A 26,606-nucleotide genomic window follows, 5' to 3' on the forward strand; every position below is an offset into this window, starting at 1 on the left:
CTTCCCCTCCCCCCCCAGCCACAACAGGACAGTCAACCCATGGCTCTGTGCTGACGCTGGTCTGCAAGGAGCCCAGCTGGGCAGGGCTGCACTGGGGCTCATCTGACAAGGTCTTTCCAAGGTGGTGCCTGCACTCCAGCACGGAGCCTGCAGCCGAGATGGCTGATCAAAGGCATCCTGATGGTTCTAACTGGCACGCCCAGCACAGAGCTGCTCAGACCACAACTTCTACAGCCACTTGAGTCTTTCCACATGCAGCCTGTTACACTAACTGCTGGAAAGTGACAGCCTTTAGACATCAAAGATGCATCCCTTCACAGCAGGCCCAGGAATCCGCAGACCCACATGGTGCATGTGATCAGAACCGAACAGAGGGAACGCTTGCGGCTTTGAAAAGAACAAGCTGGCCAAGGAGCGATGGGCTCTAGACTCAGACTACAAAGGTTTCTCGACTGGCATTTAAACAATGCAAAGGGCTGAGCTAGGGACGAGGGCATTCTCATTCTGCTCCTGCACCTTCTATCAGAGCCCTGTTATGCTGAAAAGCTTCTTGCTAGACAGGAATGGGAGCATGCTGCCACTTGAAGAACGCTTATAGCAGAGCCCTGCAAAACTTGGACCCTAAAAGGGAAAAACTCCTACCCTGATGCTGCTTCCTCCCTCCAGGGTCACTCTCTTGAAAGGATATGGTGCCCATCAGCCCTCAGACAACTGCAGGGACCTCCTCCCCATACCCACAGCAGGCATCTTTATTTTCAGTGTATGTGGTGGACGCCTATGTATGAAGTTGTTCATCTCACTTCCTTCTAAATTCAAGGGTTCCAAAAGCCCTGGACATGCTAACGCGGTGGCTGCAGCTTCAGCTCCGTTTCAGAGACATGTGCTGTGATAAGCAGACGGTTCAGAAAGCTCCAGACCCTATGCTTCCAAGCTCAGGTCCTGGAATGACTACGGCAGAGCTGGCTTTGGGCTGGCTCCCCACCCTGGCCTCGGCTGTGGAACCCACTGCGTCCCCCAGTGACTTGCTGCCCTGGACAGCCAACACCATGTCTTCCGGGGGAGCTTTATTATGCTTCACGACCATGAACACATAGGAAGGCGGGTGCTAGAGTAAACATTACAGATGGAAGAATCGACCAAGCTGCACCCACCCCACCCTTGCAGCCTCCTTCCACACGTCTCTCAGAGCCTGTTCCTGTGTCCTTCCTTGGCAGAGTCAAGAAAGTTGAAAGGAGACATTCAAGGTAGCAGGAACACCGTCGGCAAAATGGAAGCAGAAGGATAACTTTGAGAAACAATTGATGAGAAACACACTACGGAAAACCTCTTCTATCATGTTATGATGGCGGGGTGGAAGAGCGTGCCCTGGGCTCAACGTCCATCCGCCTGAGACACGGGTCATACGGGGCCTTCGGTGATCCCCTCCAGAGGCATGCTGGGAGGGCTGTCAGCTGTGGGCCTCTCATCCTTCTTCAGCGAGGTCGGGACTCGGAGACTGACGTATGGTTTGTGACAAGCTGTGTTGGCCAGAGGCGGGTAGTGCTGTCTGTAGCAAAGGTATGCAAAAATGAGGCCAATGACTCCACCAACGAAAGAATCTAGGCAGGAAAGAGCAAAACGGAAGAAATGCATCATGATTCATTCAACTGTTGCCAGTTATGTTTTCTAGAAAGCACTTTCCCCACCTGCTCCAGTAACTGGTTTGCTTATGGGACCCAGTGAAAGATTAAAGGAGAGAGAAATCATGCTGCATGTATAAATCTTGGTGGCCTCTGCAAACTCATCATTTCTAGAACTTAAACATCCCTTTTAAATGTGTACTTGATTCTCTCTTCTCTTTACTTCTTTAATACGCACCTGAGCACTGCATCAACTCGGATTTGCATTCTTGATTTTTAAAATCAATTCTAAATTGTGGAAGGATTCCAGCCATCTCTATAGGCTCTAAGTACCGTTGGGTTGTGATTTCTTTTCCTGTAGCAAGTTGCCGCTGGAGTCCTGCAACATTGCTGGTGCACTACAGAAACCCAGTGGGCGTGCTGGTCCCTGCCTGGCAGTAAGTGATTTCCCAGAGAAGAAATGAACCTTCTGAGTCACAGAAAAGTGATTAAAACATTTTATGATACTTCAGGATTGGCAAACTCAACAGACCTCTGGTGGGAGAGGTCCAATCCCTCCGATAAGCGGCAGATCTCACTAAGCTGGAGGGCATGAGGGAGGCAGACGAGACGGGAGGGGGCAGCTGCAGGCAAACAGGTCCATCTACTGCAGGGCAGCCCCCTGCCAAAGAGCGCATTCAGCTGGTGCCCAATAGAGACCCCATGAAAGCAGCCCACCCCAACAAGCCTCATTTAGTGTGTGTGTGTGCACATGCTCTTAAATGGTGTCTATGGTTTATTCTTGCAAAAAGATCCTAACACAGCGGAAAACCTCCCCTAACAAACTCTGAACTCTTAGGAAGGTCGCTGCCATGCTGGCCTGTCTTTCTCCACTTGGGAGTTTCCACTTCCACATTTATTATCGTCTCGGGTCACACATGCCTCCTATGGGCCAATAGCACCAGCCCCATTTTACAGAAGAAACTCAGGCTCAGAGAGGCCAATGGCACTCTCTACATCCGCACCCCTTGTTAGTGACGAACGGAACTGAACACTGGTGTCCTGATTCTGCGCCTGGGCTGCTCTGCAGGGCTGTGCTCGAACCCTGGCAGGTTATTCCGGGCTTTCTGATGTCCCAGCTTTCAGAATGCAGCAGGCCACGACTGAAGGGCAGTCCACCTGGGTCCAGATAAGGGGCGACAGCTTCCCTTAACTGATCAGTGCTCGGGTGGTAAGTTCCCAAACACTTCCCGAGGAGCAACACACTGTGTATTGACCTCGGTGTAAATCACAAGCTGATTCTCTTGTGTGTCCTGCAGGGAAATTTGGAGGAAATGTACCTTCCAAGAAAACAAACTGTTCAATACTTAGATATGTGCACCACACTTCTCAGTCTTGTTGTGGCCCTGCTATAGCTATCCTGGCTACATCTAGATAGACTGGGATAATTTTTGAGGAAGGGGACAATATTTTGGTAACTTATGATTGTTTGAAGAATTGCTTCCACCTTCAGCATTTTTACTAGGCTAATAGTAAAACATTAAGAAGTTCTATAATAAATAGCTTTAAGCTCTTTCAAATAAATTTAGTAGTTTAGGGTATATAATTATATTTATATGCAGCAGCAAAGCAGATAAAGGACACAGGCATTTCTGTGATGGCAGCACGAACGTCCACTGTGTGCAAACCAAGCTCCCCGGCGCTGCTCTGGAGATTGCAGTGTGGACACAGGAGCTAGTGATGTTTTTTAAGTGCAGATAGAGGAGGTCATCCTCCTGATTAAAGTCTTTCCCGCTGCTCAGAGGGAATTAACAAAGTCCCTGTGGGCTTCAAGGCCACACACTGGGTCCTGCCAAGCCTCCCAGCCACTTCCCCCTCTCTCACTCTGCTGCAGCTGCTGTCGCCCCTTCTGTTCCTCAAAGACGCCTGCTTCTTCCCTCTTCTTCCTCTTTCTAGACATGCTGTCCCAATCCTGGAGTCCCTTCCCTTCTCCTCCTCCCCTTTTCAATTTCTATTCATCCTTCGGAACTTAACGTCATGTGCACCGAGGCCTCACGTGACCGCCAGACCAGACCAAGTCTCCTAGATACACACTTGAGTTGCCCCCCACCCTCCACGTGCAATCGGAATGGCAAATAATGCCAACCTGTGCGGTTCTCTAATGTTCAACAATGGACTCTAAACTCCACGAGGGCAGGGGCTGTGCTTGTCTTGTTGGCTGTTGATTCCTCAACATCTGGAACAACAACTTGCTCACACAGAATTAAGCTGGTTGAGGGAAATGGATGAATGACTACGTGTACACTCTCTCGGCGCTAGATCCTGGTTGCTGTCTTGTGTGTGTGCTGGCTCCGGGCTCCTCCTCAGTAACATGAAAGCACTGAACGAGTGTGCAGCAGCCAAGAGGCCTTCCCATGGAAGCGTTCCAGGAATCTGGTCCCCCGGGTCAGCCTAGTGAGACCCAGCATTCAGATTATTTGGAAACTCTGCTAAGGCATAACTAGAAAGTAAGTCACATCTTCAGTGGGAAAAAAACACTACTTAGAAACAAAATCATTCTAAGTGGTGAAATGGAGAGACTGAATAAATTGTGGCTGCTGCTTCTCCACAGTTGCTCAGACACTTGGCTGAGACTGCTTGGCCGCCATCCGGCAGGCAGAAAGGCGAGGAAAACATATTAGTGGCTGCTCATCCCTGGTGAGGAGCCACCAGGAAGGAGGGGAGGGGAGGACCAAGTGGGAGACAGCAGTTAACCCAGGAGCCCATCCCAGCTCACAGCACAGGCACCTGGGGCCGTGGTAAGGTATCCAGCACCAACTCTCACCCCCTGCCCAAGAATCCTCTGGGCTGAGGAATCCTCAGGTGAAGACACTGCAACTGCAGCCCCTGCCAAGGCAAGCCACTGCCCCTCTGAGCCTCAGTTTCCCTAGCTCTCAAACAGGGATCACAATATCCACCTCATTAAGTTGTGACAATGACTTAAGGAGACCATGCTTCTAAAGATTATGTCACAGAGCGTGCCACAAAATAGGACCTTAAAATAGTGTCTGAAAAAATACTGTCCATCACTGTTATTCTTATTCTGTTCCTCTCCAGAACTCCTGGGGGCTTTCTAATCCCTTCCCATCCATCTCCTCACAGAGCAACTCCGCAGTCTAGAGCTCTAAGCTCTTTAGCATGGCCAAACTTTCACGGCATTTTAGATAAACTTCTAATGAACATAAAAAACACCTGTCACCCAAGAAATCAGAAAGTAATATGTACCATGAATTGTTGGCTGGGGTCACAAGGCTTAATGAATGTGATTAAATCCAGTTCCTCAAACGGAGAAGCTCCTCACATAGCCTTTGGCCAGGAGCCTAGAAAACCAGCCAGGGCTTTCTCTAGTTCAAGGTCTGAGAGTTGCACTATTGTTTTTTCTTCTCTAACCCCAGAGAACAGCCCATGGGGCGTTATCTTTATTACCATCTGAAATGATCCAGGCTATGTGCATTTGAGCCACTGACTATTGAACAGATCAGACAGCAAAACCTACCAATAATGCCATTTGACTTTCTGTTTTCTGTGACATGGCATTTCCTTAGGTGCATCTGTTTTTTTTTAAAGATTTTATTTTTTCCCCCTTTTTCTCCCCAAAGCCCCCCAGTACATAGTTGCATATTCTTTGTTGTGGGTCCTTCTAGTTGTGGCATGTGGGACGCTGCCTCAGCGTGGTCTGATGAGCAGTGCTATGTCCACGCCCAGGATTCGAACCGACGAAACACTGGGCTGCCTGCAGCGGAGCGCACGAACTTAACCACTCGGCCACCGGGCCAGCCCCTCCTTAGGTGCATCTTTGACCAAAAGACATCAAATCATTCCAAGTGTCCATTCCCCAGGCTTACTGATGTAGCAGCAAGCGACGGACCGGATTCCTGGATTCCTGGTAGTGCTGCTTTCCCACTGAATGGAAGAGGAAAAAGTGTATTACAGGTCCCACCAGCGTCATCAGAAGTAACCAGGGCAGACAAAGGTCTGACCAAGCCACCTTCCCAGTAAAGTCATTCAGGGCTTGGTTTATTACAAAGGTGGAGAATAAGACCCCAAAATGACTGACTTTATGAGGGAGATTGTCATCAAGTGCCATCCAGGGGCTACTGTGGTTTTGATGAAATCAAACATATCCTGCAGGGCGTGTGCTGACAGAATAGCAGGCAGGGGACAAGCAAGCCTTTATTAGGGAAACACCACTAGGGGCTGACCTCACCCCAAGGGCAGCAGCATGGGACTGGAGGGTGCAAAAACGGAATACAGGGATCTCAGTGTCCCTGGAATACGAAACACTGCAGTGTCCTCACTCCGTATTGATGCTATTCCTTCCACACACAGTGCTGCACAGGGATCACATGTCAGGCACGATGCGGGGTCCTGGGGCACAAGACTACACAAAACAGCAAAGTCCACAGTCCTAAACAGTGCCGGCCTTATCAGTGAGCTGCAGCTGTGATACGTGCCCTGGAGGAGGAGTGCGGAGCTGTGAGACCACCCAGCAGAGGGGCCTGGCCGGTCTGGACCAGGGCAGTTTCCCTGAGGCCATGACCCATGGGCCAGCCCTGCAGCATGAGCAGGTGTGAACCAGAGGAAGCGAGAAGTGGAGGCAGGGAAAGTTCCTGCAGTCTTCCAGCAGAGGAAGGATGGGACTCGCTTGGAAAATCTGAGAAACTGAAGGCAGGCCCATCTTTTACTAGAGGGCTGGAGTCTTTACAATTCTGTAGGACGTAAGTTGACCAGGCTTCTGGCATGGGCTGGAGAAGGTCTTCCATGTCCTCGAGGGCTCTGGGGAGCCCTGAGCATGGACCAGGGGCCCCCTGGCTCTCTGGACTACCGTCTGTGCCCTCTTTTTGGCCCACACCTAGCCCTCGATGTTGAGCGCCCCTGACTGCCTCACTCATCCTCGTTTCCTCAGAGCCCAGCAGTTATTATTCAGTAAATGTTTGCTGAACTGAGATGCACTGAACAACATTTAGAAGATGCACTAAAGAATCGACATCACCAGCCACAAAAGGCCACATATTGCGCAATCCCATGTATGTGCAACGTCCAGAATAAGCAAACCCATGGAGAAAGAAAGTAGATTAGTGGTTGCCAGGGGCTGGGGGAAGGGGGACATGGGTTTCTTTTCGGGGTGATGATATATTTTGGAATTAGATAGTTGCACAACTCTGAATATACTAAAAACCATTGAATTGTATTTAAAAGAGAGAATTTATGAATTATGAGTTAGGAATTATACCTCAACAAAGCTATTTTTAAAAGTGGGGGGACCAACACCAGATGGGCTCCATTGGCAATGGAAAGAAGCCTAGACTTTGATTTAGGCAACCTGGCTTTGAGTCCGTACGTGTAAAATGGGCATGACCCACCCTCTTTGCATGAGGTCAAAGGACAGAAAAGGACCCCACAGGATCTGGCACAGAGGTGCCAGGAGATACTGGCCATGCTCATCTGCTCTGGCACAAACAAGGAGAAAGGCTTTTGAAGAGGTGCTGTCAGGTCCCAGGAAGGAACACATCCCTCCCTGTCACCATGGCAACGTCCAGCATCACTGAACTGGCTTGACTTGGGACCTTGTACGCCTTGGGCTCTGTGACCCAAGATACCAGGGTAAAAATTAGCCCTGGCAAATTCAGCAACCCCGAGTGAGTATTCCCATTCTTTTTATTCCACTATTAGTGAAGCTTCCTGTTTTTGTGACTTCGAGTTTCTATAAAGGAACTTATATAGCACGGAGGATGCACACCCAGCGCGTACTCTGGAAGCTGGAAGGGCTGCCACCACGTCTGTCTTCCTCAATACTGCGCCTCCGTCAGAGGACATGTTTGGACACAGGCACAAGACACACAATGAATGAATGTTTCAAGTCCACCTCGTTTTTGTTCATTTTTAGAGGGAAAGAACTTGCAGAGAATAAGGTGAATTTTAGTAAAACCAGTGTAAAGAAAAAAATGATACTAGTAAGAAAGGAACATGATTTAGTCAAAATCATTCATTCATTTGCTCAACACTTATTTATCAAGCACTGTTATGAGTTGATGTGTCCCCACCAAAAAGATGTGTTGAAGTCCTAAGCCCCAGAATCTCAGAATTTGACCATATTTGGAAACACAGTCTATACTTAAAATGAAGTCATTAGGGTGGGCCCTAATCTGACTGGTGTCCTTATAAAAGGGGGAAAGTTGGACACAGAGACATACCGAGGGAAGCTGAAGTGAGGAAACACAAGGAAAACATCATGTGAAGAAGGAGGAGAGATTGGAATTATGCTGCCACAAGGCAAGGAACACGTGGGGCTACTAGAAACCGGAAGAGGTGAGGAAGATGCTTCCCCTGCACGTGTCAGCGGGAGTGTGGCCCTGCCGAAACCTGGATTCGGGACTTGTGGCCTCCAGAACCGTGAGACAATTTCTGCTGTTCTAAGCCACCCGGTTTGTGGAACTTTGTCACAGCAGCCTTAGGACACCAATGTAAGTACCTACTATGTGCCATGCCAACAAGAGAGACAAAACTCCCTGTCCACACGGAAATTACATTCTAGTGCAGAGTCCAGCAAACTCTGTGAACTATTCATTTACACACTGTCTACAGCTCCTTTCTCGCTACTACAGCCAAGTCGAGTAGTTGCAACAGAGACATGCACGCCCACATAAAGCCTGAGATATTTACTACCTGACCCTTTACAGAAAAAGTTTGCTGACTCTTGTTCCAGTGCCTAGGGACAGGCAATAATGAATATGTAACAAATCACTTAGCTTGTCAGATGGAGGTAAATGAGCAGGTGAGAGCCATAGGGAGTGTGGGGGATGGGCTGCAATTTAAATGGAGTGGTCATCACAAGATGTCCTCACTGAGAAGGTGACACTTGAGCCATGATTAAGAGGAAGAAAGGGAACAAGACACACCCACACCTGAGACAAGGGCATTCCAGGCACAGGGAAATGTCAGTGCAAAGGTCCTGAGGTGGGATGGGCCTGGCAGGATCTTGAGCAGCAAGCAGCCCCAGGGCCACTGGGATGGAACCAGCATAAGCAAGGAGGGCAGGTAGTTATAAAATACCATCAAACAGGCAGGAACTGAAGGGCCAAATCTTATAGGCCAATGCAGGACCTGGGCTTTGACACCGAATGCAACCGGGAGCCACCCGGGCTTTTAGCAAGGAGCGGCACGTGCTGGCTCAATGATTTAACAGCTCACTCTGGCTGTGGTGTGAGGGGCAAAGGAGGAAGGAGGAAGACTGGTACAGAGGCTTCAGCTGTAATCCAGGAACAGACGATGGTGGTTGGGACCACAGTGGGAAGAGGAAGTTGAATTCTGGAAATATTTTGAACATAGAGCCAACCAGAGAAACCAGAGGAAATCACAGAAGGCAGAGGGAAGAAGGCTTCCCTGGAGTAAAACGAGCCTTGGGAGCAGCCAGTGTCCATCTCCCCTGGGAACTAAGCAATGGTGAGCAGAGAGCTAATGCTGAGGCAGAGAGAGGGCAGACCGCCTGACTCAGAAAGCCTCTCTTGAGGCCCAGAGCTCCCCATCCAGTGGGTTCTGATGGGACAGAGGGGTGGCCTGGGGCTGCAGACAGCTGGAAGACACGGTGGCAGGAAGGCAGATGGGTGGACTCCTACGGCTGCCAAGGCTCAGATGTTCCCAGACCCCTAGGCAGCAGTCGGCAGCTGATGATAAATGTGAGTGTCAGCCCCGTGACATCAGGCAGCCAACTGAGGAGGGAAAATGAGGTTAGATCAGTTCACTCAGGACTGAGAATATCAGAGGGAGAATCTCAGGGCTTTTGTTCCATGCAAGGCTGGGAACAATAATATAGTTCCAAGGACTCCTTTTCAAGTCACTTCATTTAGAAAATCTACAGATTGTTTCTGACAGCCCAGGAGAGGCTTGGTTAGCAGTGTGTGTCCCTCAACGGTGTGTTTGGTGGGGAGGGGGAAGAGAGGAGGGGGAGAGAGAGGACGGAGCAATTTCCCACTAGCTTGTCAGAGGCCAGAAGTCTTGTGTGGCCCACGTACCTGCATGGTGCCCCTCCGCCTCCCCCATCCCACCCTACCCCACCCCAAGAACCACTCCATCTGTAGGCTGATCATCTCCTGAACTCTGGTAACTACATACCAGTAAATTCATTGCAAATCACAAAGCCTTCATAGCCCAGTCAGGGAAACATGGCAAAGGCATGGCCACCATCTTGAAAACTTCAGCCCAGTTAAATATGGTGTCCATGACTGACAGGGACGCTTTCCAACCTCTGCTTGGGTAGGAACAAATGACTGTTTCCTCCCTTAAGACCAGTTTTCCTGGATTACTTTCAGAGGGAGACGCTCTTTCTTATAATGAAACACCACACAGGCACCCAGGGCTGCTTAAAATGACCTATGATTAGAGAAACCATTATTGGTTAGAAGGTTACCCCTAAAGCTGGATTCACATGAGAAAAGCCTGGATCCATATTCAGGGATTTGAAGAGCAGAGGGAGCTTGTTATTAGGTCCATTAGTGCAACAAGCAATACATTTTTGCCCCTCCAAGCTGTAGCTCTCCACTGACTGGAAGCCATAAACACACAAGACTGAGAGTAGAGGCAAGAGCTGCTTCAATGAGATGCTTCTTGTTTCTCCGCATTTGTTTTCTCTAAATATGTTTCCCTAGCATGGGAATTCTGCAAGTTTTAAGGCTGGAAAACACATGGTTAATTATACACGTAAGCCTCTCTGGGAAGCACTGGGCTTTGCAACGAGCATCACCCATGAAACTCCCCAGCTTCCAGTTGACCCAAAAACCAGTGTGTCACAAAGACATGGAGAACCTCAGCCATGTATAGATTTAGTATCCATCATTTCTGGAGAAGTCGTGCTAAATGTTTCATATGCCCCTCCATGTCACGGCCTGAGTCCTCCATTTTCCTCGTTTAATAAAACAACAGACTTACATATTTGGATTGGAACTGAAAAGACAGAAAAGACCAGAAGGGTGATGATGACAGAAAACAACCATGATAATGGACAGAGCAATTTGAGATTATGGGCTATTTATTGGATATGAATACATAATCAAGTAATCAGATGTACTCCCACATTAGGCACAGTTGCTTAAACCAAAATTGAAATGGAGTCATAAAAATCTCCTAATATTAATGCTGTTAACTAAAGTCTAAAGTGAGAGGGGCTCAGTGTTGCTGACGCCTATGCTTCATGGGAATTCTCATCATGATGGATGGTCCCGCCCACGGTCACTGGGGCAGCTCAGTCCGCCAAAGGAAAAGCAACAACTCATTTACCTCAATCAGGCATCCTGCCACAAACACCCACCTACACAGTGGTCGAAGGCCTCACTGTCCATCCCCTCTCCAAGCTGGAAACCTTGGAGGCCTCTCAATTACTCCCTTAATAAGCAAGTATTGAATGAACAAAATTTTCCACTCATTGAACATTGCTGCTTTTTAAGATGTAATAAGGGAAAGACACATAGAGCTGAGGTATGGTGTGGATCAGGGTTTCTCCACTTCAGCAGTGGACATCTGGAGCTGGAAACGTCTCTGTGATGGGAGAGGTGTACACTGCAAGATGGTTAGCAGCATCCCTGGCCTCTACCCACTAGGTGCCAGTAGCACCACCACTATGACCATCCCCAGTTGTGAAAACCAAAAAGATGTCTCCAGACGTTGCTAAATGCCTTCTAGGAGGCACAGTCACCCTCTGTTTAGAACACTGGTGTAGACAGGGACAGATGGCTGCAGAAAAGGCCAACTGAGGCACAATGAGCCTGACTCAGAGCCCATCAGAGGATCCAAGGAAAGGCGCGCTGCTCTCCTGGCTGAGGCAGGGGTACAAATTGAACAGATGATGGCACAGCTGAACTGGAACTCGGGCCACATCAAGGTACCAACCAATGCACATTCAGTTTGGGCTGCAGAAGTCTACCATGACCCAGTTTTGGTTTGCCCCCCCGAGTATGGCTCTAACCATCACTGATCATAAATTCTCTTGCTTTGCTTTCTCGTCAGCCCACAGAGCATTAATATTCTCTCTCTACTGCTCCAAGTTCCTCTCTGTGCCAGTTGGACAGGGCGGGTCTGAAGCCTGGCAGCCAGTAGGCCTTGGGTGCAGCTGCATCACGAGTCTACCATTTCCTTAAAGCCAAGAGCTGGGAGTCTTCATTCTTTCGGATGTACCAGCCTCAGCTAGGTAATGACCCAGAGCATTTAAGAGAGGCCAACCTCATGTCTTAGGTTTTCAGGGCAAGATCCATAAGCAAAGGCTCTTCCTGCCTTCTAAGATAAAGCAAAAACCCACCCAATTCTGAAACCCTAATCATTTCCCAAATCCAAAGTGGCTGAATAGAAGTGAAAACCAGGAATTTACAGCTTACAAACAGATCGTGTTCCAAAAACGTGTCTGCCTCTAAATCAGTTGTTTGGGAAACACAACACATCCTTCTTTAGAAACAATGCACTAAGCAACAACAATATCAATTTGCATTTGGGTAATATGTTTTCATTTACAAAGTGTATTCAGATCCATTATTTCATTCAGTCTCTGAAACAGCTTTGTGAAATACTTGGGGATTATTGTGCTCAGAAGAAGAAACTGCAGTTCACGGGGGATCAGTGAGAAGCAGTCCATAAAACTCCATCCAGCCCATGATATTCTTCATGGGGAAACACCCTAGCCATATATGAGCAAAATGATTCTGTGGGAACATACTCCCAGTTCCCAGGTGAACGGGTACGCTCTTGTGCTCTTGGTTCAGTGCCTCTCCCTGCTTCCCTCTCATGATGGAGCTTCATATTATCCAGAACTTCATCCAAGACAACTTTTGAGAAAGAGAGAGAACAAGGAAGGGCTCAGGGCCCAGCCTTGTGGCGCTCTCCTGACGCCCCCATCAGGAGGGCCTCAAGCCCCTGACATCACAGCACTGGACGCTCCCACCTGTTCGGACCATGCACCAGCCTCTCTTTCCCCTGCACCCTTTACCCACCCAGGTCAAAGATGCTGCTGGAGCTCATGAGCCCAGAGCATAAGCCTCAGGATGTGGAGGGTGGAAGTGAGGCTGGGAAGGGGCAGAAGAAGCTGGGGAGACGCTGGGAGGAGCAGGAGGGCCCCGGAGAAAATGGGGAGAAGGCGCCCCCAGCTCAGAGTTCCCCTCACCTCTGGCCTCATCTGCTGCCTCACTCCCACTAGAACAAACAGCTGGGAAGGGGTGAGAAGCGGTGGTCCCACAGGCAGCTGGCCGCAGAGACAGAAAAGAGGGAGAAGGGGAGCAGGGCCTGGTGGCAGCTAGAGAGCAGGAAAGGAAGAGGAGGTGCGGCAGGGACTGCTCGGGGAGGACCACTCGTCCAGGGATGCTGGATTCAGGCACACGTAATTCAGTTTGTTTGCTTAAAGCGGACTCAGTGGAGCTCTTCACCACTGCTTCTCAGACTTCATCAGAAATAACAGACTTGCTTGTCAACGCAGACTCCTGGCCACCACCCCAGACCCACCCCCAAGAGTCCGACTCCTAGCTCAGGGTGGCCTGATCAAGGGGACCTGAGGATTGCCCAGACCCTGCACTCCTGGAGGCCACACCCCGCGGTCGTCACCCTGTTTCCTGTGGCAGGTGCTGCCGGTTGTTCAGGCAGGCTGTGAGCTGCGGCTGATCTGCAGAGGGACACAGCATGGTCTAGTTTTATTCCAGGAACAAACCCCTGACTTGTTTTGTGTTATTTTGACTTTTCCCAGATACCCCAGGACTCATACATATAAGTAAGCCTCCCCCCAGCCTTGCAGCGGCTGCTCAGAACATCACTGGCATGGATGCCTGGGCTGGATACATCCATTGGATGTGCATCCGAGGTAAGAAATATGTCCTTGTGGGATGGATGTGAGATATGAAAGGAGCCAAAAACTACTTGGCACCAAGTCTGAGGGCTGAGGCAAGTGATCCAGCAGGGAAGTCACATTTGAGTCCAAGGCCAAGGACCTGCCATCCTGGCAGGACCTGAGTAGTCTACTTGAGCACGAAGGAGGAGGAGGAGCTCCACTTCTGTCCCCAGCAAGGGCAGTGTGAAGGCCAGAACTCACTTGAACAGGCATATTTTCTTTAAAACTGTGTCCAATCTGTCATTTCGGCCTCCTCTGGTTTCTGACAGTAGGTGCTTACTTCTCCCTGAATTGGTGCATTTCTACAGCCATCCCTGCAGGAGGGTGGCAGACCACCTTGAGGACTGGGCAGGCCCAGGGCAGGGACTCACCTTGCCAGTGATGCTTGTAATCGCACATGCGGGAGAGGGCGATCATCATGGCACAGTACAGGGGCAAGATGGCGGCACAGAGCCGCCAGCTCTTCCCCCGCCCACTCTCGGTGAAGCAGTGCAGCTTGCCAGCCAAGTAGAACGTCGTAAAGCCAAGGCCCGAAAAGGCAACTGCCAAAGAGAAACAGCAGGTGTTATTCTAGTAGGTGGTAAGTGGCAGCGACACAGGGTATCCTGAACATTCTGTCTGCCATCTTGCATACCCTCAGGGCCAAGACCATGTTGGCACCAGACACCATCCAGGCAATCTGTGCTCTTGCTAGAACCACGCTGGTATGAATCTTTCAACAATGATAATGACCTTCCAGTCTTGTGTGTGATCAAAATCTATTCTATTTCATTCATTCGACAATGATTTAGTGGGTATCTACTGTGTACTAGACAGGTGTTGCTCTAGGTGGGAGGAATAAAAAGATGCATTAGATGCTGTCTCAGGCCTGAAGGGGCTCATGGTCTGGTTGAAGAACATGGCTATGCTAACAGATAATTTTAATAGAAGGTGTTGAGTTCTATAAGGAAAAAGTGCATACAAAAGACTGTGATGACAGCTAAGATTTGAAAGGTGAGGGAAATTAAGGGATTTCTGGCTTGGTGGCCTTCAGTAAGATGGGACCAGCAAATGCAATAGAGGAGTGAGTTTAACGGAGAAGCCACTGCTGACAAATTCCTTGTTTTGTCTTAGAAAGTAGGGTTATTGACTTTTAGAATTGCAAAGACATGGCTGTGCTAAATCCATTGTCAAAAGTGTGGAGTTGGGTATAGCATATATAAGCCCCAAGCTTTTTATCCAGTCAGGTTTAAAACAGTTGGAACTCAGTGAGATTTAAGATGGGTCTTCTGTGCGTTTAGAACAATGGTCCTCAACCCTGGCTACACAGAGTCACCTTTAAACCCTGGGAAACTTTAAAAAATACTGGTAGCCAGGTCCCACTGCTAGACATTCTGTTTTTACTGGTCTATTGGTCTGAAGTGGGCCCTGGTGTGTGTATGTGTGTGCATGTGCACATGCGTGTGTGTGTGCATGTGAGTGTGTGTGTGTGTGTGTGAACTCCCCAGGTGATTCCAATGGCAGCCAGGACTGAGCTGAGACACTTTTGTTGAAGGCAAGTGCCACAGCTCCCACCTTCTCTGGACAGCAGCCTAATCAAAACTTTCCTCTTCATCAGAAAAATACCCCTGAGGGGCAGAACTCCTACGTAACCAGCCCACATAATGACTTGGTAAAACAGATCTTGTGAAAATTCTAAATGCCAGTACCAATGACTCTATGAGACTGCCTGAGGCCTGAGCAGCAGCCTCAGCATCACTGCGTTTGTTACAAATTCAGAACCTCCAGCCACCCCAGACCTACTGAGTTAGAATCTATGTTTCACAAGACCCACAGGTGACCTATGTGTACACTAAAGTCTACGAAGACCTGGGCTAAAACACACTCATCCTCTTTATAAGATATCTCTGAGTCCATCTTAAGGAAATAATACAAAAATACAGAGAAATCTAGAAGATATTCTGCTCAAATTTATTTATAATTATGGAAAGTGATTAATACAGAGGCATAGATAATGTTGGGCCCCAGACAAAAATATAACACAATGGCATATTGATTATTTTGAATTAAAGTTATGTGAGAAGCAGCCATTGCAAAAAGGGCATTTTGCCCCACCTCTCTCTGTTTCCCTTGAAAGCAGGAAATAAATCTTCCTTGTGAAAGGTACCCTCCCCACACCAGGAGATAGAGAGACATCCTTATCACCAGACTAAGGAATTCAGGGCTGAGAAGCCTGTATAAACAAGCCTTGTTACTTTTTGCTAATTTACTAACCCAAGCCCAAATATTGCTTAGAGTTCTTTAGATTCTTTACTAATTAAGTGCCCAAACCTAAATTTCTTTGTCTTGTCAAATCCTCACAAATTTATCGCTTCTTTGTGTAAAGAGATATAAAAGCTGCCTGCCTTGGTCATTTCTCTGAGCATCATTATTATGATCTCCTGTGCATACATATTAAATTGGTTTTTCTCCTGTTAATCTGTCTTGCGTTTTTTTAGTAGTCCAGCGAGAAGAACTCAAGGGTGGTAAGGGGAAAATGTCCCTCTCCCTGACAATAAGCAAACTGTGATATTCCCATTCAATGAACTATGATGCAACCATGAAAATTACTGTGATTATTTAGCAATATGGACAATACTTAGGACAAAATGTTGAGTGAAAAAAGCAGGACCCCAAATTGTAGGTTCAAGACAATCATGGCTATAGCACAGAAAAATGAATAACTTCCACCTTTAACAAGTTATCTCTGATAATAATATTTCTTCTTTTTTTTTGAGGAAGATTGGCCCTGAGCTAAGATCTGTTGCCAATCTTTCTCTTTTCGCTTGAGGAAGATTGTTGCTGAGCTATCCTCTGTGCCAATCTTCTTCTATTTTATGTGGGACACCGCCACAGTGTGGCTTGATGAGCGGTGCTAGGTCCGCGCCCAGGATCCAAACCTGCAAACCCTGGGCTGCCAAAGTGGAGCGTGAGAACTTAACCACTCAGCCACGGGGCCAGCTCAATAATATGTCCTCTTAAAAGGGATCCCCCAGGTATGAAAACAAGCTTATACCAAAGCAGAACTTTTTCAGGAACCAAATTAAACAAGGCAACAATTGTTTTGTCTTGTTTTTTATGACAGAATATTAAGCCAGGTTTATCCCAGGAATAAAAATGAAGGACTTAAACATTTTTGAATAGTGATTAGCACTCAAATAAACAACAAAGCAGGGCCAACATGTATTGAATATTCTGATTAAAGTAAGACTATGTGCAACAGTGCATTGCTCGGGCCTATTCTAGACTGTTTGCTCTGATGAAGGGTATTAAGCAATTCACAGGGCATTATTCCAAAGTGGCCCCATATGGCCCCCATCCTGGCAAGCACAACAGGTTCTTAATTTCCCATCCTCACCCACTTTGTTCTGTTCCTTCTATTCACTGACACTCTCCCCTGAGGTCAGAGTGGGAGGGGGAGGCTGGACAGTTGGCTTGGTGGGTACCGGCCTCATCCTGAGCTCTTGTTGGGGGAGTGACGGACTTCATTCAAATCAGACGGCTTAGCAAACCTAGCCACCTAATTACAAGCATCACAGAGCACAAAAGAACTGTGCTGGGCTTGGTAGGGTGATGGATGAGTCTCCAAGATTTGGTCAGAGGAGAGGCAGCCTTGGGTGTTGCCAAACTGGCGTCTCTTATGAAAAGAAACAGGAAAAAAAGGTCAATGAGCACAGGTGGATGTTGAGCTGGAATTCGTATGTGTCACCATAAAAAAAATTGTTTGGAGACTTTAAGACAGAAAAGTCCCAGCTCAGCATCCAATGCTGCTTGAGCCTCTGGGCACATTCATAAGATGGACAAGGTCAGGACCTGGGACAAGTGGCTTGAGGCCAGAGCCTCAGCCTGCATCTGATCACCCCGTTGCCCCCCAGGGCCGTGAGCGTGGCCAGCTTAGGCACCAACAGCTGTGGCTCATTCTTTGGAAAGCAGGTAAGAGGCACTCTTTCCCACACTGTGGGACCCATGCTGCAGCTCTCCAAAACGCTGAAGCGTGTGCTTCTTTGAAAAGGAGGAGGGATTCAAAGAGACCTTCAAAGGCTGAGTTCCACAGCGTGGATCCTGTGGCATCCGGCAGCAGCCGGTCTCCTCTGACACATTCTATCAGGCCTCCAGGCAGTATTTTTAAAGCAGTGCTATGTGCTCTCTCTTTTCTAGGTGGCACGACAGGTCCCAATTTCATGCTAAACCTTACGCTTGTCACTTTCTCATTGACATTTACACAGTTATCAAGCCAGCAGAACGTCCTTTGGCTTCTGAAGTACTTCTCTCTGGCCCGGGAGGCACCTCTGAGCTGCGGACAGCATGGTGCTTTGCATTCCTGTTTTTCCAAATACTACCTGGTACTTTACGCCCTACCAAACCATATTGAATTCATATGATCCCATAGTTTTTTGCCACTTCCTCCTGCGAAGTTAGGGGTTTGGGACATGGTTGCAATCTCTTGTGAGCCTTCCAGCTCTGAGATCCTGGAACACGGATTCAAATTCAACTTGGGGAAAAAGAAAACAGGAAGGTTTTTGTTTGTTTGTTTTTTAGGGTATGTTTTTTGATGAGGCAGACTGGCCCTGAGCTAACAGCTATTACCAATCTTCCTCTTTTATTATTTTTTCTCCCCAAAGCCCTGGTACATAGTTGTAGATCCTAGTAAGTCCTTCTAGTTCTTCTATGTGGGATGCCGCCACAGCATGGCTTGATGAGCAGTGTGCAGGTCTGTGCCCAGGATCCAAACCAGAGAACCCCGGTCCGCCAGAATGGAACACGTGAACTTAACCACTTGGGCCATGGGGCCAGCTCCCAAAACAGGAAGGTTTTTTTTTTTTTGAGGAAGATTATCCCTGAGCTAACTGCTGCCAATCCTCTTTTTGCTGAGGAAGACTGGCCCTGAGGTAACATCCATGCCCATCTTCCTCTACTTTACATGTGGGATGCCTACCACAGCATGGTGTGCCAAGCGGTGCCATGTCCACACCCGGGATCCAAACAAGCGAACCCCAGGCCGCCAAAGCAGAATGTGCAAACTTAACCACTGTGCCACCGGGCTGGCCTCAACAGGAAGGTTTTTAAAGAAATGCTTTCCAACTCTAGCCAAACAGTATCCTATTCTTTTCTCAAAGAAACATGCATTTGAGACACCGAGGGGCTGTAAAACCTTTAACGTTAGCGTAGAACAAGTGAGATGATGTTCATTCCAGTGACTGTTGTCTTTCCCCTAAAACACAGCCCTCGCTTCCAGCACAAGTAAGAAATGAAACTAGAACTGAGCATTCAAAGATGGAGCAGGGCACTGGACATTTTGAAAGACGGGGATTATAAAACTGGATAAATTTATTCATATTTTTCTAATATTATTAACAACAGAAATAGGATTAGAAAACCCCAAGCCAGTGGGGTGAGAGGATGCTGAGGGTCTACCTGTCTCAGGAGCTCAGAAGTCATTTATTTGCTCTCCAGAGTTTGACACACACACACACACACACACACACACGCACGAAAGCCCTCACAGTGATCTGTGGGGAAGAGAATATGCCCCTTCCTTTAAGAGCCTGCAGCAGGTTTTCTTGGCTGGAAGTAGCTGATTGTAAATATTTATATGTCAATCTGGCTGTGAAAAGCAAAGATATTCTTGGAGCCTCTAAACTAGGAAGCAGATGAAAAACCACAGTTTCCCCACCCTGTTTCTGGCACTTTCAATGCTCCCGTGGCTATCGTCATTGAGAGTAGAGAAGCAAGCATCACAATATAAGTTGCTGGCCCAGGAGGTGATGCCAGGCGAGTCCCATGAACAGGGATATCTGTCTGCCTGGTGATTCTGAAAAGCAATCACTGATTCTTCTCTCTGGGTACACAGATGAGTTGCCATAGGTTTATAACTCTCCCTTTGCAAAGAAAGGTCTATTTACTGAGCTGGCTGAGGTGAAATAACGTGTGGATTGTCTTTCCTCCCCAGTTGGCTTTTAAACCAAGTGGAAGACCTTTGGACCCCAATGATGACAAGAAGTAAGAAAATTGGCACCAAAAAAAGAATGCTTTAAGAACAAATGAGATAAGAATCAGGGGGACAGAACTTGCTCTTCATGTTGTATTTTTCACTTTCGCTAATTATAATAAATTTCCCCAGACAAGTTGATCATTTCTGGCACTGAAAAGGGAACTGTGCCCTGATGAGGTAAAGTGTACAAATTTTCCATTTTAGGATGCTCAAAGAGTTATTTTCTTCTCCCAGAGGGAGAAGGATAATACCAGGTGGTTGAATAGATCCTAATGCTGAAGGGTGTGCATCTCCAAAAGACCATCCAAAACTACGGCCATGGGAACAGGCATTCCTGGTCAGTACCTGCAGACCCCTTACAAATAGGAGTGTGCTGTTGGGAGTCAAGGATCCGGGTTCCCATCTTGGCTCTGTCATTAACTGAATGCATGATCTTAGGCAAGTCACTTTCTCTCTCTGGGTCTTGGTTTGCTCTGTAAAATGAGAGGCTGAACCATAAGGGGCCACCACATCATGCCCGTGGGGGCGGGGCAGATAGGGAACATAAGCAAATAGTTGGATGTTAGGGTCAACTTTTTTTCAACAGAATACCCTCAGTCTATCTTCTATTACTCTGCTGTTGCTGGACATTCAGATCCAAGAAATATTTCACTTTCTGGAAAAAAATCAATGGTTCATTTGTAATGACAAATGGTAACCAATACCTGGCCTCACTGTTGGCAGACAGCTGGGAGTGGTGAGGACTGGGGTAAACTGGGGAACACTCGCCTGTTTAAAGATACAGCCTTGCCTCTGCCCCAGCTGCTGTCTGCCATGTGGAAACGTGGGCTCTGTGCTCCCAGAAATTTTGATCTCCTGACAGGAGAGGGATATCCTGATATTTATGGGAAATGTCTCCATTTTTAAATATTAACTAATCAAAAAGTAACACAGTCAGATCAAATGAAACTCACCTGCGGGCTGCCAATTTGAGAGCTCACTCAAGTCCTGCCTTCCAGTACAAATGGCCTGCTGTTTAAATAGCCCCGTAAGCCCGAGCTGAAAATTACATGTCAATCCATCCCCTCCTCTCCACACTAGAGCAAAGACGCACTTGATGAGTTTGGCGTGATTTTGTTTAAACCAATAGCAACAGTAAATTAAGTTATGCAGGAAAAAACCCAAATTAAGTTACCCAAGGGATATGGGAGCCAAATAATCCATTCAACAGAAGGGGCTACTGTGTGCTGATGAAGAGCCCAGGCTTTCGAAGCCAACCGGGTGCACATGGCGCTCAGCTCTGCCACTTACACCCATGTGAGCTTACCTCTTGGGGCCTCAGTTTCCTCATCTGTACCATAGGGTTCATAGCACTTGACTCACAGGTCATCTGGAGGATTAGTGAATGAGGACCTGTGAAACGCTTAGCTGGTGCTTAGCACCGAGTGAGTGCTCACCTACCCCGCCAGCTGCAGCAGCCGCTGTTGTGCAGTCTCAGCTCTGGAAAGCTCCATTCTGAAGAAAAGCCTTCACTAGGTCTACCCTTGCCATCTGCAGCTCTCTAGTTACATAACTGCATGCTCCCTGAGAGAGAATTCTCAAGCCAGGTTCTCAGGCTCTTCTAATTCTGCAGCCCCCGAGGCGCGCAATAGATGTAAATTGATCTTAGCTGGTAAAATGAATAAACTTGAGGACTCAGTGAGAGGAGCTAGTGGAGACACGTTCTCATCTCCCCCTGCAGAAGGTCTGAAGTTTTCACGTGAGAGCGGCAGACAGTCAGGAGACCACTCCTGTGCTAAGTGACCCATCACAGAGCTTTTCGCCTAGGACTCCTCAGAAAGAAGTGTCGCCATGTTGGAACCTATCTTAATGTCCCTTAATATGACTAGTTTCTCATACATAGTTTCAACTTCCTAGTTCAGCCTAGCTAAGATGCTTGTTCTGTTTTGTTTCTTATGACAAGCTATATCCACTTCTATTCTCATATATTGATTAAGAGATTTCACTTTCAAAGAAAGGTCAAAAAAAGATTGCTATAAATCTTAGAGAGAATGTGAGTCCACAGTGAAATGACAGCCTAAACCATTCAGCTGAGCTTAAGGAAAGACAGTTATTTATTCATCATGAAGTTATCAACAGAAGATCATTAACATTTGATTTAGCTACCCAACCAGAGTTACAATTTCAAGGGAAAATTATGATGAAAATTACGGAATAGACCCAGTACCCACAGCGATTTTTTAAAAATCTCACCTTCTCTCTAATCCAGCAGCAACGACATTGTTTTGCTCGGATGTAAGAGACAAAAATCTATCTTTGCTAGAATGAAGAGAATTCTCAAAACCCATGAAATCTTCTGAATCTCAAACCAACGATTTCTTTAAAAATTTTTCACGACAAAAGATCATCATAATCACTCTAATTCAACAACTTCAAAAGTACCCTTAATTCAACCGGCTAATTTAGGGGAAAGAATCTGGGTCCCGATTTATTGTAGTAAGTATCTATACATAATTCCGTTTCTTTGCACATGTGTAGCTAGGCAAACACAGGTCCCACTGGACTGTAAACTCCATGATGGCAGGACTTACGCTGCCTTCTTCAACCTTGTACTTGTAGAGTCTCACACACTGATTAGCACATAGTAGGTGCCCAAATACATGTTGAATGAAGGAAGGACTCGGCCCAATGGTATGCTATTGTCATCCATTCCTTCATTCATTCACTCAGCACCTATTATTAATGGCATCTCTCAAGCCAGGGCCTTTGCTGAACCCTACTGATGGGAAGATGCATAAAAACCAGTTCCTGCCCTGGAGGGGTTTTATTTGGGAGAGGAAAACTGGAGTAACAAGGGAAGCTCCACGGAGGAGATAAGACTGGAGCCTGGAGGACAGAGAGGAAAGGGGGTTTAAGACTACCTCAGTTATCTGGAACCCAGGGGTTAAATTCCTTCAGCCCTGCAGCAGAGCCGCTGTGATTCTAGGCACGATCAGAGCGGCCAACAGCCTGGGGTGGAATTACCTACTCTAGCACCATCAGCCTTAAGATTTAACAAGAACTGGTGTTCTGGTGAGATGCTGAAAGCCATCTTCTGGGACAAAGGAGATCAGATGGATCTTAAGTACCTCGGGGAAGTCAGGTGAGGCTGCGGCTGTTGAAGCTAACACCCCTTGACTATCCAATCCTGAGGGGTGGAGAGAACCATCTCGGCCCACTGAAGGAGGCCAGATAGCAAAGCGGACCTAGTGGATACAACCCCAGATACGTGAAATGAATCGAGAGCCTAGAGCTAGTCAGAGGTGGAGCGATAATCTAAGCACAGGCAAGAAGTGCTCCTGTAGTACAGCTGGGTGGACCAGGTATGCATCCTGACCCCACCACCTCCTATCTATGTAAATTAGGGAAAGGTGCTTAACTTCTGAAACTCAAGCACCCCATCTATAAAATGGACAAGCCAAGAGCTATCCAACAGAGTGAGTGGGAGGACCAGTGATAGAGGGTCCATGACGCACTAGACAAAGTGCATGGCACACACTAGGCCCTCGGTGAAGGTCTGATCTCTCTTCCTGTCCCTCCGCTTTCCCTGCTGATGCTCTTTCTGAAAACCATGCTGCCTCGCCAAAGTGAATCTGAGAATACGGAAGAGGAAACAACGCAAAAGCACAAACAAAGGGAACAAGGATGTGAGCTCTGGGGCACCAGAATGGCTCTATGACCAAGATGGTGTTTGTGTCTGATGCCATTATGTGCTCCACATCAAGAACATTGCCAGGCTCTTCACTGGCGCTCAATAAATACAAGTGAATGAAGAAACTAATGAAATGAAGGAACAATAGGATAATATGAAAGCTGGACCAGACGATGTGTACTCTTGGGGGCTCTAAGGAAACAGAGAGATGAGCATTCCTTCTCTGCCCAGCTAACTCCTAAGCACCCTTCAAGTCTCAGTTTAAACGCCACTTCTTCAGAGGTCCTCCTTGGCCCCACCAGTAGGTGTAACAGGCTCTCATTGTACTTTGTACCTGCCCTTCATAACACTTAACACTACTCTTTTTGTTTAAGTGATTGTTCGCGTCTATCTCCCTTCTACTAGATTCTAAGTTCTGAAAGCAGGGGCTGTACACCCTGTGCCTGATATCACCAGATGCTCAATAAACGTACATATTGAATGAGGACGCATCAGGCTGGAGACCTGATAATCAGGGAAGATTTCACATAAGAGAGTAGGGATTCACTCAGTGGAGAAGGGCTGGAGTCAGGCTTGGAACAACAGTGGCTCAGAATAACGTCTCAGAGGGAAGTGAGCTGGGGCGTATGCTGAAGTCTTCCTTACCACATCCCACCCTCCAGACGTATACACGGTCTCTCTCTGTCTCTCTTTCACACACACACAATCACATTTCTCTGGGCTCTTCCTACAAGGGTGACCCTAGAATGTTCTGGGAGCCTTCAGAACAGGGCTATTCTCCAGGGACTGACAGCCACCTGCCAGACATCTGGGCTAGCCTCCAGGGAACAGCGGGAGATGCTCCTGGAGTTCTCAGATAAGGTAAAGCTATAGAAAGGGAAGGATGGACAGGGGAGTGATGTTTCATTGAACTAGAAAAGAAGGAAAGAAGCAAGTGTGCCAACTGGAGCAGGAACCAGGAGTGTTCCATGAGAAGGACAGCAAGAGGATCAGGTGTAGACGGCCTCCATCTGTGCCAGGAGCTTTCGATACCTGGCTTCACTTCATCCCCAGAACAACACAGTGACATATATATTAGGCCCATTTTATGGATGAGAAGTGGAGGCTCAGACAGGTCAAATTATTTACGGAGGGGTTAATGCAGCCCTTAAGAAACTGGGGGGGAGCTGGTCCGGTGGCGCAGCGGTTAAGTTCGCACGTTCCGCTTCTCAGCGGCCCGGGGTTTGCCGGTTCGGATCCCGGGTGCGGACATGGCACTGATTGGCACACCATGCTGTGGTAGGCATCCCACGTATAAAGTAGAGGAAGATGGGCACAATGTTAGCTCAGGGCCAGGCTTCCTCAGCAAAAAAGAGGAGGACTGGCAGTAGTTAGCTCAGGGCTAATCTTCTTCTTCAAAAAAAAAGAAAGAAACTGGGAATTATTTCTAAATGGATAAAAAAAAAATCACAGATTTTCTCAGCATAATTGTACTTATACAACTGCTAACTGCCTATTTGTTTTTATACCCCTTGCAGGCATGTGCTTATCAGGACATGCCCTAGGACCCAGCACAGTGCCTGGCAAGAGAAGTCCCCAATACACAGCGACTGAATGAATACATATGTGGTAGAGACCATTTATTCATTTAATAAACATAACTGAACCTGACTAAGTACTCTGGCAACAGGCCAAAGACCTCGGGGACAAAAAGATGTATATAACCATGAAAGGTCATGTCCTCCAACCTCCTGTTTCTAGGCAGGGTGATAGTTACGCTACCTGAGCCAGATGAGATTTCCATCTCCTGATGGAAATTATTATACAGCCTTGTTTGAGAATGAGCAATGGGTAAAAAGAAAATGGACCAAAAAAAGCTCATAATTACTCTAAAAGCAAATGTCAGAGGCAGGAAATGCACACAGTGAAAAGCAGACCGTGAACTCCTTGCATAACCCCAGTTTGCATCTTCAAAGAGGATTTTGTTCTGAAAAAAAAGAACCAACTCAGGCACAATGCACCAAAGTGCAGAGGAAGCATGAGCAGTAAAGAAGAAACTGGCTTCGGGAGAAGAAGGTGGCAGTCCTTTTGTCAGCCCCCGGAGGCACAATCCTGGGACCGGGGAAGCATCAGCTGAGGAAGATTAAGCATTTTTAAATGACAGAAGCCACTCTGGCTCCCTCCACATACCCCACACTGCTCGATGAAAAATTCTTATTAGGAATCATAAATGTTACTCCTCGCCCTAGAGAAAGCGATAAACAGTCACAACGATGGGAAGTGGTTTTGCATATCAGAACAAACTCATCTACAGAAGGTCTAAATCCCCAGGACAACGTTTGCTTTTTTCAGTCTTGATTATCCGCCACAGTGATCTGAAGCATAAATAGAAGAATAAGACTTCAAAAGGGAGAAATTACTTTTTTCCATAATACCATTAGGGGAGCTGATAAAAGCCTGCACAGGATTCAGATAAAGATAACATTTTAATGAAAAATAATTTTATTTTACCCGCAAAGGCCTTAGCAGAACATAAATTTGATGGGGAAATCTGACTAGTAATGCACAGGTTTGAGAAACCACTGAACGGGCAGGAGTCATGAATTTGCCCAATGTGCTCATCTAATTAGCCTCTACATGGGGTGCAGGGACTTCACGAGAAGCCCTGGAAGTCTTAATGACTGCTACTGCCTAGCTCTCCTCTTAGTAAGTGGCCTCGACTGAGCCCGCCTCCTGGGGGATGTTCGACCACCTGCAGTATGATTTGTTAGGGAAAAACAACCCTCTAACCCGCCCCTAGAAGCTTTGATAGGGGATCTCAGCCCACACGGAAGGGCAGGTGTGAGATAATGGAAAATATATGTGTTGGTCTCTGCCCCCAGTTCCTGGCACAGAGCTCCTGAGAGCCCTGTACTTTCCTCAGTGATAAGAGCATGAGGAGCATCTTTTGTTCTATTCAGGTGACTCTAGGTGGGCTCCTGGATGGGGGTTGGTCATTAGAGAGACCAAGCCATGATTAGAAGCTTGGCATTTGAAGTCCCCGCTCACCATTCTCCACAGAGGGGAGAGGGGCTGGGAACTGAGTTAATGATCGATCATGCCTTCGTGAGGAAGCCTCCAGAAAAATCCCAAAAGTACAGCGTTCAGAGAGCTTCCAGGTTGAAAACATCCACCTACTGGGAGGGCGACCCCAATTCCATGGGGACAGAAGCTCCTGCACTCAGGACCCTCCCAGACCTCACGAATCTCTTCATCCGGCTATTCATCTGTATCCTGTATCATATCCTTTAATAAACTGGTAATGGTAAGTAAGTGCTTCCCTGAGTTCTCTGAGCCCCTCTAGGAAATTAATCGAATCCAAGGAGGGGGTCATGGGAATCTTAGATTTATAGCCGATAGGTCAGAAGCACAGGTGACAACCTGAACTTGTGACTGGCATGTGAAATGGAAGAG

The 26,606-nt window shown here is 47.5% G+C and overlaps 1 protein-coding gene across 7 annotated transcripts in view; it reads right to left on the bottom strand.

The window, feature by feature from the left end:
• Positions 1-1,044: 1,044 nt before the first annotated feature.
• Positions 1,045-26,606, bottom strand: part of PLPP4 (phospholipid phosphatase 4) — a 125,562-nt gene continuing 100,000 nt past the window's right edge. For 3 of the 7 annotated variants that reach the window (XR_011436294.1, XM_070259706.1, XM_023638263.2), the window contains 3 exons: positions 13,866-14,036; positions 5,483-5,540; positions 1,045-1,598 (listed from right to left, as the gene is read on the bottom strand). Coding sequence is in view for 6 of the 7 variants with exons in the window: in XM_023638263.2 (XP_023494031.1) it covers positions 1,463-1,598; positions 5,483-5,540; positions 13,866-14,036 (365 nt within the window). In the remaining variant the exon portion in view is untranslated. The remainder of the gene's footprint in view (positions 1,599-5,482; positions 5,541-13,865; positions 14,037-26,606) is intronic. The other 4 variants (XM_023638254.2, XM_023638264.2, XM_070259710.1 and 1 more) reach the window with 2 other exon arrangements.

Source organism: Equus caballus, chromosome 1 (genome assembly GCF_041296265.1).
Source record: "Equus caballus isolate H_3958 breed thoroughbred chromosome 1, TB-T2T, whole genome shotgun sequence".
Classification (NCBI taxonomy): domain Eukaryota; kingdom Metazoa; phylum Chordata; class Mammalia; order Perissodactyla; family Equidae; genus Equus; species Equus caballus.